Consider the following 17278-nt stretch of genomic DNA (forward strand, 5'->3'; position numbering starts at 1 on the left):
TATTTCTAGCCTCTTTCAAATAAATAGTGGACCAATTGTGTAATCACTACATTCAATCTGATAGTTATTCTGGCCAGTTCCAACTGACTACTTATATCTCTGTGTCAGCTACATACAATTTGATCTAGGACAGAGTTAATATAGATAGGGTGTAAAAAAACAACCCCAAAACAAAAAAATTCCACCTGCTAGTTTTAAGACCAGAATTAATTTTGATTCAAGCTCACATTGTCAAGAAACTGAAACCTAAGGCTGGTGCCTCAACAGAGGCCTCCCAAGGTCTGCAATGATGTTGTGTAGTGTCACAAATTGTACTTACTTCCAGCTTGCCCTCTATGCAGCCACACTTTGCCTTAGTCTTTGAGGCCCAACTCAAGGTGGGGAGGGTGGAGGGCTGGACATCAGCAAAGATCCCCCCCGATTGTCCACTGAAGGGAAGCCATAAGCGAGCACAATTTGTATTTTATCTATTTCTGAGAACAGTTGTAGAGTGTCCTGCATTAGAGTAGACTTACAATTATGGTATCCTGAAGAGTGAATCTGCTTCACAGCAGATTTGAGGCATTTTAATTTGAGGGATTAGATGGACCATTCACATAGCCATCAGCACCTCCATCATCACCATGGGAGAAAGCAGAAGCCCCAGAGAGTTTTTTTTAAAAAAGCTGCTGGAAATAGTTTTACCCCAGACATAACTCGGGCGTAGCAAGGTTGGAGTGGGCCCGCAGACAGGATTTTAAAATGCCGCCCCCCTCACTGAAGCTCAGTTCATGAAGTAAAGAAATCTTAAATGAGGCTGAATAGTGGTAAAAAAAAGCAGAGTAAAATTTATATATATAACCTATGTGCCAAAATAGAACATCATCCTAAATTGTTTTTTTAAAGGTTTTGTAAATGGTGGACGATGCAAGTCATTTAAAGGTACTAGAGAAAGACATGCTGTTCTGGTAGCTCCAGGTCTTAACACTCACATCAATTTCGGAGGATGAATACAACTGGAGGAAGCCCGGGCGGCTGCGCGGCTGCAGGAGTCAGTCATGTGACTTGCCTGGGGGGGCAAGGCAGTGGGCCCCCAGACAACTGTCTCCCCTTGCCCTATTATAGTTACGCCCCTGCTCAAGCTAAGCCAGAATTTGCAGCCTCCCTTCAGAGAAAAGCAAAGCCCTGTCTGTCCTGGTCCCTGATAGCCCACAGGGAGGTCGGTTTAAATCCAGTGAATATGTGGGCTGGCACACTCCAATAAGGAGTGGATTCAGTGGCGGGGAGCCCTGTCTGTAAAACCTTCTGATGTGTTTTAATTGGTATGCCTTTGTTTGTTTTTACCCTGCAGTATTAAAACATTGCCCTCTTTGTGCAGGTCCATGCCTTTGAGAACATACAGCTTGGGGATGTCAATATATCATGCATCTCATGCGCTTGCACTGATGGTGACCAATAAAAGAATACTGATAAAGTTACAAAAAAATGGCCACCAGTGTCCATAGAGAGCAGATATGCCCACCTTCAGGGCATGCCTGGGCTGGGGTGGAGTGGGGTGGAGGAGAGGAGAGCTGGTCTTGTGGTAGCAAGCATGAGTTGCCCCTTAGCTAAGCAGGGTCCACCCTGTTTACATATGAATGGGAGACTAGAAGTGTGAGCACAGGAAGATATTCCCCTCAGGGGATGGAGCCACTCTGGGAATAGCATCTAGGTTCCAAGTTCCCTCCCTGGCAGCATCTCCAAGATAGGGCTGAGAGAGATTCCTGCCGGCAACCTTGGAGAAGCCGCTGCCAGTCTGTGAAGAGAATACTGAGCTAGATGGACCAATGGTCTGACGCAGTATATGGCAGCTTCCTATGTTCCTATGAGAAAGCCATGAATGGTGGCGGGCTTACAAAACCTGAGAAGACAGCACAGCAGGCCAGAAAGCAAGCCTTAGAAGACCTTATTGTTTCCTAAGTATTGGTTGGGCCTTATACCAGTATGTGTCTGGGTTTGCCTGGAGAGGGGGGAGTTACTCTGGGGCAGCTATTCCAGTGGTGTTGGGGAAGCAACAAAGAGATGGCATGGGTAGGTCAGCAGCCCATTACAGGTGAAGGGAAATCAGGAACTCAACAGCTGTTTCTGATCTTGCTTATTTATAAGCAGGAAGTTAAAAGTTCCCTACATGACAATTCCAGGTAGGGTTGGGAGATGATCCTCCTCGTAACCCAGGCCTGCTCAACTTTGCGTCCCCCCCCCAGCTGTTTTTGGACTACAACTCCCACAATCCCCAGCCACAGTGGCCTATAGCCAGGGATTATGGGAGTTTCAGGCCAACATCTGCAGGAGGGCCAAAACTGAGCACGCCTGCTGTCACATGAGAGCTACTGCCAGTCAATGCAGACTATTGGTTCCCAATGGGGGGGGGGCTCTAGATATTGCAGAACTACAACTCCCATCATCCCTAGCCAGCCACAATCAACTGTAGTTGGGGATGATGGGAGGTGCAGTTCAGCAGCATCGGGAGGCCCTGAATTTAGGAACCACTGGTATCCATGGATTCTCAGCGTTGGGTTCCCAGATGTTATTGGACTTCAACTCCCATTATTCCCAACCAAAGGCCACTGGGGCTGGGGATTATGGGAGTTGAAGTCCAATAACATCAAGGGACCCAACGTTGAGAATCCCTGTAGACAATACAGAGCTAGAAGGATTCATGAGTACCATGGAGTGGGCCTGGCCATTGTCCACCGTAAATGCTTCTAAAAGCTTCTGTGCTCCTGTAGGGTCACAGCTCGGAAACCAGGGCACATGTATCCGAGTAAATATTTCTAGCTTCCTTCAAAGAAATAGTGGACCTATTATGTACTAACAACATACTAGCCCCATTCAAGCTGACTGTTCTTATTTCAAACTGACCATTGGTATCTTTGTCGGCTACATAAAATTTCGCCTCGGATAGAGTTAGTAAAAACAAACAAACTGCCAGTTTAAGAACAACTTTTAAACAACAAATGATTAAACTAATTAAAAACTAAAATTGAAAAGAAAAATTACTAGCAGAGTCTTTGTAAACAATGACCATAAATTCTCTTCTAAGGGATCTGTCTTATTTTTCCGTCGTATGCCAATATTTATGTGGTGATCTTGTTTGGATTTCCTTTAATAGGTACCTAATGCAAAAGGGGTTACTGCAAGATAACTGTTTGTGTTAGATTATTAGTTTTTTTTCTTGCATCTTTGTCAAGTATATATGTAAAAATAAAGCTTTATTTCTGTTTTCATTGTCCTCTTCACCTGTATGACTGTCCGTGCAGTCCACATTGGAGTGATTGAATCCATAGATACATCAAGCTTTATCAATTCCTTCCGTAGGTTCTCAGCCATTCGAAGCCCAGTTAAACCGCTACGATCTGACTGCAGAAGCCAACCACATTCTCAGTGAGAGAACTACCTCAGTACTAAAGGATGCACATGGGTGTTCAGACCTCTCCATGCTTCGCACATGGGTGGGAGCACATGATAGGAGTTTCACATAGAATACTAGACTCTATGTTGCTAGGACAATGTCTCACACATGAGACACTGACCACACTTTGGGCCAAAGTCTCAGCAGTTATCAATGCAAGACCTCTAGTTCCAGTCTCACCAGATCCTGAGAATCCCATCACCTTGATGCCACCTATTCTACTGACACTGAGAACTGCAGCCTGGACAGCACCACCAGGAAAAGTTTGACACTAAGGACCTCTACAAACGCCAGTGGAGGCAAGTCCAAACATTTGCCAATACCTTTTGGAACCAGTGAAGACAAGAATACCTTGAGGCTATTCTCACGATGGGAGAAGACCAGGCTGGAGCCCAGCCCAGTTTTCTTCCACCGTGGGAACCACTGGGCTCGTGGGTGAGAGCCCAGTGTTTCTCTGGCAGCTAGCCCACCAAATAAGTCCTCCCCTTAAACAGGGTTAGTGAAGTGAGCGCTCCGCTAACCCCGTTTTCCCAATCGGGAATCGCTATGGTGAGACTCTGCGCCACGGCGACTCGTGAGGAGACCCTCGCTGGGAGGCTAAAATGAGCCTCCTGGTGTCGGGGGTCTCCCCAGGATGCCCCGCACATGACTTCTGGGGGCCAGGAGCCCCCGATCCCTGCAGCCCCTACTGGCTCCATGACGGAGACGGTAGTCGTGTGAGCGGTCAGTCCAGTCCCAGCAACGAGCGGCGGCTCATCTGTGGGGAGAGCGGGCTAAGCCCACTCTCCCCGCAGAACCGCCCCAGGCTCTACACACATGTCGCTGCAGACCTGAAGTAAGTGGCAAGACAACAAGAGTCAAAGGAGGTGGCACCATCCTGCTTCGAGACAAAGAGTGCAATACTTGGCCTATGATCACCAAAGCTATTATCAGTGAAGATGGGAAAGTGCATAAGATTGAAGTGAAGACAACCAAGCAGGGAACAACACGAACCTTTGTCAGGCCAGTTGTCGAAGTAATATTGCTCTTGCCGAAGGAGGAAAGTTAGTTACAACTAGCCAACCCGCACAGAGCATCTGTGCGCTCTTTGGGGCTGGCTGTTCCCTTCTCCCTCCTGCCCCACACTCTTGCCTCTCTTCCCCTCCCTCCCCCTCCCTTTCACCCCTTGCCCCCCTCCCCCTCCCACCCTCCCTCCCTTGCCCTCCCTTGCCCTCCCTCCCCCTCCCACCCCTCTCTCTCACCCTCCCCTCCCTCTCACCCTCCTGCCCCAGTCTCTCCTGCCCTCCCTCCCCTCCCCCTGCTCCTCTCTCCCGCCCTCCCACTGCTCCACTGCCTCTTGCACTCCCCCCTGCCCCACTCCCTCTTGCCCTCCCCCTGCCCCACTCCCTCTTGCCCTCCTCTGCCCCACTCCCTCTTGCCCTCCCCTCCCCATCCCCCCTGCCCCACTCTCTCTTGCCCTCCCCTCCCCATCCCCCTGCCCCACTCCCTCTTGCCCTCCCCCTGCCCCACTCCCTCTTGCCCTCCTCTGCCCCACTCCCTCTTGCCCTCCCCTCCCCATCCCCCCTGCCCCACTCTCTCTTGCCCTCCCCTCCCCATCCCCCTGCCCCACTCCCTCTTGCCCTCCCCTCCCCATCCCCCTGCCCCACTCCCTCTTGCCCTCCCCCTGCCCCACTCCCTCTTGCCCTCCCCTCCCCTCCCCCCTCTTGCCCTCCCCCGCCCCACTCCCTCTTGCCCTCCCCTCCCCCTTTCCCTGCCCCTCCCTCTTGCCCTCCCCCTCCCCCTGCCCAATAAAAACCATTTAACCTTGGATGTTATCTCGTTTGAGGAAGCTGCATGAAATCATCTGATGTTCAGAACAACGACCTTCTCTGGTTGCATGCTGGTTCACCTCACACACTCACTGTGCAAACCAAAAAGGTCTCTGTTGCATATATTGCAATGAGCTTTCAAAGCATTATCATGCACTTCAGACCACCAACAGAACTCCTTCCCCCGCTGGTCATGATGTTTTTACATTCGCCTGCCTTTATTGGCTGGAGGTTAGGTGGAAGAAGATGATGACAGACAGCCCGTGCAACTGGGAGAGACTTTTGCAGAAGGGGCTATGCCTTCACAGGCCTGGCTGCTCTCTGCTCCACAATAGCAATGCACATGAACCGATTCGGATGCCCTTTGACGGGCCTCCGACTCGGTTCGAATGTCTGGCGGCTCAGACAGAAGGTGGGGAATATCTTTTAAGGACAGGGGAGGGTGCTCTCCCCCTTCCCGCTGCGTTTCCCCCACTGGCACTGTCTTTTAAAACAGTCTGGTGGGGCAGCAGCGTACCTCCTTGCAGTACCTCATGTGCACGCCATGTACTTAGAGGGGTCACTTGAACCCATTTCAGCCAATAAAGTGACACAAAATGGCCGCCGCTCCATTCTCACCAATCCATTGACAAAGTCATCCATCCCTTTCAGGCTATAAAACCTGATCCTATTGACCCAGGATGGTCATAGAGTGATCACACTCCCGGGCATATTCTGGTTTGGAGCGGAGGTGGTGTGGGGGGCAGAACTTCCAGGATAAGTACATAGGTATGGTTCTGACCATATCCATTGACATAGGCCCACCTCTGACCATATCTGACAGCTTCCGGTGACATCAGGAAGCATGTGGCTTCTGGTGTAAACAAATGAATGTGGCTTGCTTTATTTTGACAGCTAGTATGCCTCTAAACTGCTGTTGATGGCACTGAAAGTAGGGATGTGCGAACCGGTTCGGGTCCGAACCGGTTCCGGTTCGGAGGTTCGGATCGAACCGAACCACCCCTGGTTCGGTTCGAATCCGAACCGAACTGGGGGTGGTTCGTTTCGAACCGGTTAGGACCGGTTCGGATCGGTTCGGAAAGCTGAAAATTGGTCAGATAGTAGCTGGCACCCAGGGGTACCTGTCACCCAAACCCCAAAGCAATCGGACACTCGTACGATTTTTTATGAATTTTTGAAAAATATTTTTATTTTTCTCTCATAGGATATAATGGGACCCGAACCAGGCCATTATTTCTTATTGTGGAGCACTCATGGGTGCCAACAACCATGCAAACCCTGAAGCAATCAGACACCCCTATGATTTTTTATGAATATTTGAAATATTTTTAATTATTTTTCTCATTGAGTATAATGGAACCCGAACCAGTCCATATCCCCTGTTGTGGAGGACCTAGGAGCACAAAAGCAGGGTGGGTGGTAGACAGGCATGGGTGCCTACCACCCAAAAAATCTCAAGGCAATTGGACACTCCTCTGATTATTGGTGAATTGTTAAGTGTTTTTGAATTCCTCATAGAGAATAATTAGGATTGCAGCAAATGTATAGCTTCACGTCGGGGGGAAAGGGGTGTCGTAGAGTGCAGTGTGGTGGGTGGTAGTTCCTAGGGTGGGCAAGGAAGCTATCAGAATTATTTGAAAGGAATTGGGCAAAGAGGTGATTTTTAAGTGATTTTTGAAGTTTACGCGTCTTTAAGGTTTTTCCTCATAATAAGTTATAATGGAGCTTTCAGCAGCCCTATAAGTGCACATGGGGGTGCTGGGGTGGCCCAGAGCAAGTGGTGGTGTAGTGCACATAGGGTGCCAACCACCCCCATGGGTTTCTAACCCATGGGGTACAGGGATCTCTGGTAGGGGCACCCCCATGGGTACAGGGTTCTCTTGTTTCTGAGGTATTGAGTGTGGATTCTATGATAGCAAATGAGATTTTCAATGAGACACCATCAATCCACTCGAATATGCTATCATAGAATCCACACTCCGCCTCCTGCTTCTTCTCTGTGTGTGTGCTTAGTAGGGGTGTGCAATTTGGGATTTCGGGTGATTTGGCTCGGACCCGAACCGAATCACCCCTGTTCTGTTTTGTGCCCGAATCTGGGTCACCTGAATCACCCTTGATTTGGTTCGGATTCGGATTTAATCCGAATCTGAATCCGAATCGATTCGGGGGGGGTAAAAAGGGGCCCAGGGGCAAAATTTTGGGGTGGGGTGGAAGTGCCCAATGGGTAGAGTCTACCACCCCAATTTCAGGGGGATTGGGCAAAGGGCTGATTTTTGGTGAATTTTTAAAGTTTTAGTGACTTTGGGGCAGTTTGGGGGCATAGCATGGGATCTGGGCAAAAGGAGTGGGGTGGGGTGGTAGTGCCTAATGGGTGCAGGCTACCACCCCAATTTCAGGGGGATTGGGCAAAGGGCTGATTTTTGGTAAATTTCTGAAAATTTCATATCTTTGGGGCATATTGGGGCATATTCGGGCAGAAAGTGGGGCCTGGAGCAGAATAGTGGGGTGTGATGGTAGTGCCGAATGGGTGGAGGCTACCACCCCAATTTCAGGGGGTTTGGACAAAGGGGTGATTTTTTTAGAATTTTTGAAGTTTTAGTGACTTTGGGGCAGTTTGGGGGCAGAAAGTGGATCTGCCCCAAAATAGTGGGGTGGAGTGGTAGTGCCTCATGGGTGGAGGCTACCACACCAATTTCAGGGGGATTGGGTAGAGGGCTGATTTTTTGAGAATTTTTGAAGTTTGGGTGTCTTTGGGGCAGATTGGGGGCAGAAAGTGGATCTGCCCCAAAGGAGTGGGGTGGGCTGGTAGATAGTGCCTAATGGGTGGAGGCTACCACCCATCCCCAATTTAAGAGTGATTGGGCAGAGGGGTGAATTATGGTGAATTTATTTGTATGAGGTTTGTCTTCATAAGGTGAAGTGTGCTAAATTGATTACTTCCTCATATTATTCATAGTAAAGGAAAGTGTGAAAAAGTGAAAGTGGGGTCATGAGAGTTGTTTAATTGAAAAATATCTCATTTGCTATGATAGAATGAGAATTCACACCTTTTCTATTCACCATAATTCACCCCTCTGCCCAATCACTCTTAAATTGGGGATGGGTGGTAGCCTCCACCCATTAGGCACTATCTACCAGCCCACCCCACTCCTTTGGGGCAGATCCACTTTCTGCCCCCAATCTGCCCCAAAGACACCCAAACTTCAAAAATTCTCAAAAAATCAGCCCTCTACCCAATCCCCCTGAAATTGGTGTGGTAGCCTCCACCCATGAGGCACTACCACCCCACCCCACTATTTTGGGGCAGATCCACTTTCTGCCCCCAAACTGCCCCAAAGTCACTAAAACTTCAAAAATTCTAAAAAAATCACCCCTTTGTCCAAACCCCCTGAAATTGGGGTGGTAGCCTCCACCCATTCGGCACTACCATCACACCCCACTATTCTGCTCCAGGCCCCACTTTCTGCCCGAATATGCCCCAATATGCCCCAAAGATATGAAATTTTCAGAAATTTACCAAAAATCAGCCCTTTGCCCAATCCCCCTGAAATTGGGGTGGTAGCCTGCACCCATTAGGCACTACCACCCCACCCCACTCCTTTTGCCCAGATCCCATGCTATGCCCCCGAACTGCCCCAAAGTCACTAAAACTTTAAAAAATCGCCAAAAATCAGAGGAAGGTCCAATCGACTTGAAATTTGGGTGGCAGGTAGAACTCAAGGTCCCCTTTCAAACCAGCTATTTTTTGAGATCCGAACCGGTTCGGTTCGGATCCGAACCGGTTCGGATCCGAACCGAACCGGGGGGTGGTTCGGCAAAACCAAAACCGAACCACCCTGGTCCGGTTCGGACCCGGTTCGGATCCGAACCGAACCGGGAGAACCGGTTTTATGCACATCCCTAACTGAAAGCCACTGAGAGACCCAGAAGGACCAACACACTCTTTCTGTCAGTTCCCAAAAGGAGATCATCCATTAGGCTGACCCACAGCCTGCCCAGAAACACATTTGAAATGGATCTGGACAATCTGTTTCATCCAGAACTGTCTGGAGCTGAGAGGCCACTGCCCTCTGGATCACCTTGCCAAACCATGGAAGGTTGGAGATGGGCCTATAACTACTTAACTCTGAGGGGTCCAATGCAGGCTTCTTCAGAAGAGGTCTAATAACTGCTTCACAAAGACTGGAAGGCATTCTGCCCTCCCTCGGAAAGGATGATGTCTCTGTGTATGATGTTTATTGTGTGTAATAAGGTACATAATCTTGCAGGTGTATATTTTAAAACATGGCTTTCTACCCCACTGCGCTCAATCTGGATTGAGACCTGAATAATGACTCTGGCTTCACTCCACCTCCCTTTTGACAGCTCCTCTGTTACGTTGTTCTCCTTCCTTGCAATCATATCCAGCACCTGTGTCAAATCTGATAGGGCATGTGAGAGTCACACCTTTGGACTTTAATGTTGGACCTTATAAAGGTGAGCAGCGCTGGGAGCAGCTCAGAAAGCAACCTGAAGAGCACAGAAAGGAACGCTGGGAACACACTGTGGGGTAGGATTGAATCCCGCTGGATTTCTGTCCCCTCCCCATGATTAGGATTAGGCATGAGCCCTGTGTTGTGGCTCTGGCTTCTTTGCATCCCCCTTTCGACTGTTTATCTTTTGCTTTGCTCTCCTTCATTGCAATTCTATCCAGCACTGGGTCAAATTTCTCTAATAGGGTGGGTGAAGGGCACACCTTTGGACCTCTTTAACTTTTGGATCTTACAATGGCGAGCCAAAGTGATCTGGCTTTTGGTGGGGGCCTTTGAGGGTGGGACAGAGGTGGAATTGACTACTGTTGGTCTTGAAAGGGAGTTTGCTGCTGGTATTAATTTTATTGTTGCCCAAATATGGGTTGGCCCAGTACCAATAAGTGTCTGGGTTCGTCTGGAGAGGGGGAGAGGGGTGCGTGTGACTCTGGGGTGACTATTCCAGTGGAAGCAACAAAGAGATGGCATTGGTAGGTCACCAGGCCATTACAGGCAAAGGGAAATCAGGAACTCAGTAGCTGTTTCTGATCTTGCTTATTTGTAAGCAGAAGGTTACAAGTCCCCTCCATGACCAGGTAGGGCTCAGAGATGATCCTCCTTTTAACCAGAGAGCTACCGCCAGTCAATGTAGACCAGGGGTTCCCAACCTGGGGGCCTCTAGATGTTGCTGAACTACAATTCCCATCATCCCTAGCTGCAATCAACTGTATGGGATTAATATTATTATTATTACATTTATATCCTGCTCTTCCTCCAAGGAGCCCAGAGCGGTGTACTACATACTTAAGTTTCTCTTTCACAACAACCCTGTGAAGTTGGCTAGGCTGAGAGAGAAGTGATGATGGGAGCTGCGGTTCAGCAACATTGGTTGGGAACCACTGGTGTAGACAATACAGAGCTAGAAGGACTCATGGTCTAAATCAGTGGGAGCTTCCTATGTTCCAATGCTGGGAACTGAACCTGAGACCTTCTGCATGCAAAGCAGATGTCCTACCAGTGAGCTACATATCTTTGGGAGGGAAACCGGAGGGGCTATGGGGTCAGGGTCTTGGTTGCATCCCTGACTTGGTGCATATGTTACTGCTCTGGCTTCTAAAGAACTTCCTATGGTTTGTCAACTGCCTCTGAGTTGTTACATTAAAAGTGGATTAGAAATTACAGATATATTGCTTCGTGTCCAGGCATTGCTGCTAATGTGGGATGCTAATGGGGCTGCCCTTGTATGTAGTCCGGAAACTACAGCTGGTCCAGAATACGGCAGCCAGGCTGGTCTCTGGGTCATCTCGGAGAGACCATATCACTCCTGTATTGAAGGAGCTACACTGGCTGCCAGTATGTTTCCGGGCAAAATACAAGGTGCTGGCTATAACCTATAAAGCCCAAAACAGTTTGGGCCCTAAGTATTTAAGGGAACGCCTTCTTCAGCATGAACCCCACCGCCCACTGAGATCTGCTGGAAAGGTCCATCTGCAGCTGCCACCGGCTCGTCTGGTGGCCACTCAGGGACGGGCCTTCTCCGCTGCTGCCCCGAGGCTTTGGAACGCGCTCCCTAGTGAAATAAGAGCCCCCCCATCTCTGACAGCTTTTAAAAAGTCTTTAAAGACACATCTCTTCACCCAGGCTTTTAATTAATGTTGTTTTAATGGTTTTAATGCTGTTTTAAAATATTATTTAATTTTTAAAAAATTGTTGTAATGTGTGTGTGTGTCCCCCCCCCCCCAGCCCATTTTTGTCTTAACAAATGTTTTACTTTGTTTTTATTCTGTTATAAACCACCCAGAGACGTAAGTTTGGGGCAGTATAAAAAAGTTTTAATAAATAATAAATAAATAAAAATAAATGCGAGGAAGGCAGCTTTACTCTCGGATGTTCCCTGGCTTGGAATAGGCATTGTCCTGTGCAGGAGAAGAGGAAGGTCCGGAAGCCCAATGGGCTCCCAGTCCGTCCTGCTGTACCATGACTGGCTAGAGTCCTCTTCATATGGAAGAGGCTGGGCAGTTGACTGGAAGAGGAGTGTGGGTGTGCGTTCATCCCATGAAGGACCTTTGAACACTGAGAGGGGAATTTAGGACAAAAAGCCCTTTCCTTGGCCTAGCCCATACAGCATGAGCAGAGTTCTTCCTCCTTATCTAGCATCTTCCTTATCAGACTAGTTGACGCAAGCATTTGTTACAGGATAATGCAAGCAGCCGTGACCTGTAATACTTGAGTCGACTCTAGTATGGTCTCCTGATCCATGGGTCAACATCTAGAGTGCTGTTGAGTAACTGCTATGTCTTAGACCAGAACCAATACACCTAAAATAGTTATGTGCATTTATAATGTTTATATAACATTAATAATCACTTGATGAGGATGATCAGCAAGGGGATTGGGCCCCACCCATGGCACCCATGAAGAAGCTGCATCTGCTGGAACTCCCTCTTCTACAGAAGCCCAGTGCTGTACATTTCCACACCCTGGAAGTCAGGGTGGGACTTGTGTTGCTGGTTAGCCTTAAAGACCGGTTCTGCTGCAGAAGGGTTTGAAGATTGTTGACAATGAAGACAAATAAAATGTGCGTTAGTCATACATTAACTGCTTAGTAAACCTGAATATGCCCTGTGTGCAAACTGTGCAGGTGCCATTAACCTGCAGATGAAGCCTTGCTCTGTCCTAAAACTGTCCCAACTTGTTTCTCCTAGGTTGCTTTTCCTAACTCAAAATGGCTGATGAGGATATTGCTGCTCTGGTTATAGACAACGGCTCTGGAATGTGCAAAGCGGGATTTGCGGGGGACGATGCCCCCAGAGCTGTCTTCCCTTCTATCGTGGGGCGGCCCAGGCATCAGGGTGTTATGGTGGGGATGGGCCAGAAGGACAGCTACGTGGGTGATGAAGCACAGAGCAAGAGAGGCATTCTGTCCCTGAAGTACCCCATTGAACACGGCGTTGTCAGCAACTGGGATGACATGGAGAAGATCTGGCACCACACCTTCTACAATGAGCTGAGGGTTGCCCCAGAGGAGCACCCGGTCCTGCTTACCGAAGCTCCTCTGAACCCCAAAGCCAACAGGGAGAAGATGACCCAGATCATGTTTGAGACCTTCAACACGCCAGCCATGTACGTGGCCATCCAGGCAGTGCTGTCCCTGTACGCCTCTGGCCGGACCACTGGGATTGTCATGGACTCAGGAGATGGGGTCTCCCACACCGTGCCCATCTACGAGGGGTATGCCCTGCCCCACGCCATCTACCGTCTGGACCTGGCTGGCCGTGACCTGACCGACTACCTCATGAAGATCCTGACGGAGCGGGGCTATAGCTTCACCACCACGGCTGAGAGGGAGATTGTGCGGGACATCAAGGAGAAGCTCTGCTACATCGCCCTGGACTTTGAGCAGGAAATGGCCACTGCCTCTTCGTCCTCCTCCCTGGAGAAGAGTTACGAGCTCCCTGATGGCCAGGTGATCACCATTGGCAATGAGCGCTTCAGGTGCCCCGAGGCCCTCTTCCAGCCATCCTTCCTGGGCATGGAGCATGCCGGCATCCACGAGACCACCTACAACTCCATCATGAAGTGTGACGTCGACATCCGGAAGGATCTGTATGCCAACACGGTGCTGTCGGGTGGTACCACCATGTTCCCCGGCATTGCTGACAGGATGCAGAAGGAGATCACGGCCTTGGCCCCCAGCAGCATGAAGATCAAGATCATTGCCCCACCGGAGCGCAAGTACTCTGTCTGGATTGGGGGCTCCATCCTGGCGTCTCTCTCCACCTTCCAGCAGATGTGGATCAGCAAGCAAGAGTACGACGAATCTGGGCCCTCCATTGTCCACCGTAAATGCTTCTAAAAGCTCCTGTGCTCCTGTTCAGTTATAGCTGGGAACCCAGGGCATGTGTATCCAAGTTCATATTTCTAGCCTATTTCAAAGAAACGGTGGACCAATTATGTGCTAAGAACATTCAAGCTGACAGTTCTTATTTCAAACTGACCACTGGTATCTTTGTCGGTTGCATGTAACTCTACCTAGGATAGAGTTAGTCCAAAAAATTGCTAGTTTAGGACCAAATTTTTAAAAATTATTATAGTAATTAAAGATTAAAAATAAATTACTCGCAGAGCCTTTTAAACAATGGCCACATAATATCTTCGAATGGATCTGTCTTAATCCTCCATCGTATGCGAATATTTCTGTGATGATCTTCTTTGTATTTTCCTTTATCAGTAGCTAATGGAAATGTGCTTACTGCAATATAACTGTTTATGTCAAATTATTAGTTTTTTCTTGCATCTTTGCCAAATATATATGTAGAAATAAAGCTTTATTTCTATTTTTATTGTCCTCTTTGTTAAATATATACATTTATTATTTTTGTAATATATATTTAATATTTTTGTAATGCTATGGTGCTGCTTAACAACCTAATGGCACAGCGGGGAAGTAACTTGCCTAGGGAGCAAGAGGTTGCCGGTTCAAATCCCTGTTGGCATGTTTCCCAGACTATGGGAGTGGTTGCCAGATTTGGCGTTTTTAAAGCCAAATTCTGGGTTACGGCCCATATTTCACACGAGTATACCCCTCAGGTTCTGGACCTATATCAGGCAGCAACGGTATAGGAAGATGCTGAAAGGCATCGGGGCTCTTCTGACGATCACAAAAATCGGGCTAGGAAAACCTAGCCCGATTTTTGTGGATTGTCAGTACCACCAGGCTCGGCTGCAAGCCCGGTGGTTCTAGAGCGGGTAACCCGCTCGAGAACCCCTGCCCTTAGCCCGGGTTTGCGGAGTGAGCACTCCGCAAATCCGGGCTATCTGCTCGTCAGTAGCCGCGGCACGGCTCTGCGCCACGGCTACTCGCGAGCAGACCCCCAACCGGGAGGCGAAAAGCCACCTCCCAGCTCCGGGAGTCTCCCCAGTATGCCCTGCATGCTTGCACAGGGTATACTGGAGCTTCCAGGGGCTGCGTAGCCCCCAAGATCCCCCAAACCCCACCGGCTCTGTTACGGAGCCGGCAACCGTGTGGGCGGCTGATCTGACCGCCCAGGGCTGCCTGCCTGGTCGTCTGCGGGGAGAGCGGGCTTAACCCGCTCTCCCCGCAGTTTGGGGAAAAGCGGGTCTCACGGATCGTGAGACCCACCTCATCATCTCATACTGCACAGGAGATGGCAATGGTAACCACCCCCCTGTATTCTACCAATGAAAACCACTTTGTGGTCACCAGGAACACCAACTTGAAGGCACAACCTTACTTTATGGTGCTGAAGGCCTTCGCATGTCATAAGCCAGGCTTGATGGGCTCTATCTAAGCCCAGCACAACATCCATCCAGTGGCTGTTGCCAAACTCTACCTTCCATTTCTTTTAAAATTGTGAACCCCTTGGGATGAGGGAACCATCTTTATTTATTTTTCTATGTACAGCACTTTGAGTACTTTGGATGAAAAGTGGGGCGTATCAAAGTAGCAGCAGGGCTTGGTTCATGACCTCCCTCCCAAAGTAGTCTACTGTTCACCCTGCTGGTTAGAGGCGGGGAGAGGGGATGTTTTTCTCATCCTGCAGGAGGTAGGAAATGAAGCTACAGGATGAGACTGTAGCTCAATGGTAGAGGTTTGGAATGCAGAAGGTCCCAGGTTCAATCCTTGGCAGCATCTGCAGGTGGGGCTGGAAAAGACTCCTGCATGAAACCTTGGAGAGCCGCTACAAGTCAGAGTAGACCAAGGCTTCCCCACCTATGGTCAGACCATTGCAGGGGCGGAGCCACCATTGAGCAAATAAAGTTTCCCTCCAAGCTGCCCCCCCCCCCAAGATTTGCCACCGTAGGCAGCTGCCTATACTGCCTATGCATTAAGCCTCCATTGGCCGTGGTTGGTTCTAGTCCACCAGGGCATTTGAGTTGTGCAGCCCTGTATACAGCTTAACAGTACAGCTTAACATTATTAAAGCAACAATAAGATTACAGCTTAACATGAGACTAAAGATGACTTGTTTAACAATAACAATAACAGCAAATATTTATATACTGCTTTTCAACAAAAGGTTCCAAAGCGGTTTACATAGAGAAATAATCAATCAGTCAATCAATAAAATGGATCCCCTGTCCCCAAAGGGCTCACAATCTAAAAAGTTTGTGAGTGTCTGTATCATTTGTGTTTGTCCTTTAGTGTTGTGAAAATTGAATAAAAAGTATATAAATAAATAAATAAATAAATAAATAAATAAATAAATAAAAAGAAACATGATAGACACCAGCAACAGTCACTGGAGGTCCTGTGCTGGGGGTGGATAGGGCCAGTTACTCTCCCCCTGTTCAGTAAAGAGAATCACCATGTTAAAAAGGTGCCTCTTTGCCCAGTTAGCAGGGGTATTTATTGCTTGCATTCATGAGTTTATTGCTTGCATTCATCATGACTGGCCCTGCTATGAGGAAGTAAGAGCTTTTAACAGGCATGGGGTTTGTTACAGAGTATATGCTTGGAAGGGAGATGCAGCAAGATGACCGTTCTAGCATTGTATGTATGCATTTTTAAATTTTTTATTTTATTTATTATCTTTACATTTTATATCCTGCTCTTCGCCCAAGGAGCCCAGAGCGGTGTACTACATACTTCGGTTTCTCCTCACAACAACCCTGTGAAGTAGGTTAGGCTGAGAGAGAAGTGACTGGCCCAGAGTCACCCAGCAAGTCTCATGGCTGAATGGGGATTTCATTCGGGTCTCCCCGGTCCTAGTCCAGCACTCTAACCACTACACCACGCTGGCTCACTGGCCTGTATGTATGTAGCAAATTTATATACTGCCCCAAACTCATGTTTCTGGGCAGTTTACAATGAAAACACAAATTAAAACATATAACAAGAGTCCCAACATCCTCCCAAGAGTCTTGGGAGGAGGTGGTATACAAGAAATTTTTGATGAATGAATGAATGAATTCTATGAGTCTAATTAAAAGCCTGGATTAATGAATGCATCTTAACAGCCCTTTTAAAAGCTGTCAGAGACGGGGAAACAAGCACGCTGACACTCTCCTATAGCAGCCCCATCCCCAAAGAGGAATCTCTTACAGTACTCACATGTATCTCCCATTCAAATGCAAACCAGGGTGGACCCTGCTTAGCAAAGGGGTCAATTCATGCTTGTGTCCACAAGACCAGCTCTCCTCCTCCTCTCCACATTCCAAAGTCTCGGGGCAGCAACAGAGATGGCCCGTCCCTAAGAAGCCATCAGACGAGCTGGTGGCAACTGCAGACTGACCTCCCCGGATGGTCTCAATAGGCAGTGGGGCTCATAACAGAGAGGGTGTTCTCTTAAATACTCCGGGCCTAAGCTATTTAGGGCTATTTAGGGTTGTCACCAGAAATGTATTGGTAGCCAGTGTAGTTCTTTGGTGCAATGTGGTTTCTTAGAGATGACCCAGAGACCAACCTGGCTACCGCATTTTGCACCATCTGCAGTTTCCAGAGCACATATAAAGGAAGACCCACATAGAGTGCGTTGCTATAATGATGTCCGGAGGTTTCCCGCATATGC

At 48.6% G+C, this 17278-nt stretch overlaps 1 protein-coding gene across 1 annotated transcript; it reads left to right on the plus strand.

Moving 5' to 3' along the window:
* The first annotated feature begins 12467 nt into the window (after window positions 1–12467).
* On the plus strand, window positions 12468–13639 carry LOC128335037 (actin, cytoplasmic type 5-like). The gene has a single exon (XM_053272782.1). The coding sequence runs from the start codon at window positions 12472–12474 to the stop codon at window positions 13600–13602; it is 1131 nt and encodes a 376-aa protein (XP_053128757.1). The 5' UTR covers window positions 12468–12471; the 3' UTR covers window positions 13603–13639.
* The last annotated feature ends 3639 nt before the right edge of the window (window positions 13640–17278 follow it).

This window comes from Hemicordylus capensis, chromosome 10, assembly GCF_027244095.1.
Source record: "Hemicordylus capensis ecotype Gifberg chromosome 10, rHemCap1.1.pri, whole genome shotgun sequence".
In the NCBI taxonomy this organism is placed as follows: domain Eukaryota; kingdom Metazoa; phylum Chordata; class Lepidosauria; order Squamata; family Cordylidae; genus Hemicordylus; species Hemicordylus capensis.

Bases quoted from the DNA above. Each gene is read 5' to 3' on its own strand.
- LOC128335037 (XM_053272782.1), top strand. From the start codon at position 12,472: ATGGCTGATGAGGATATTGCTGCTCTGGTTATAGACAACGGCTCTGGA.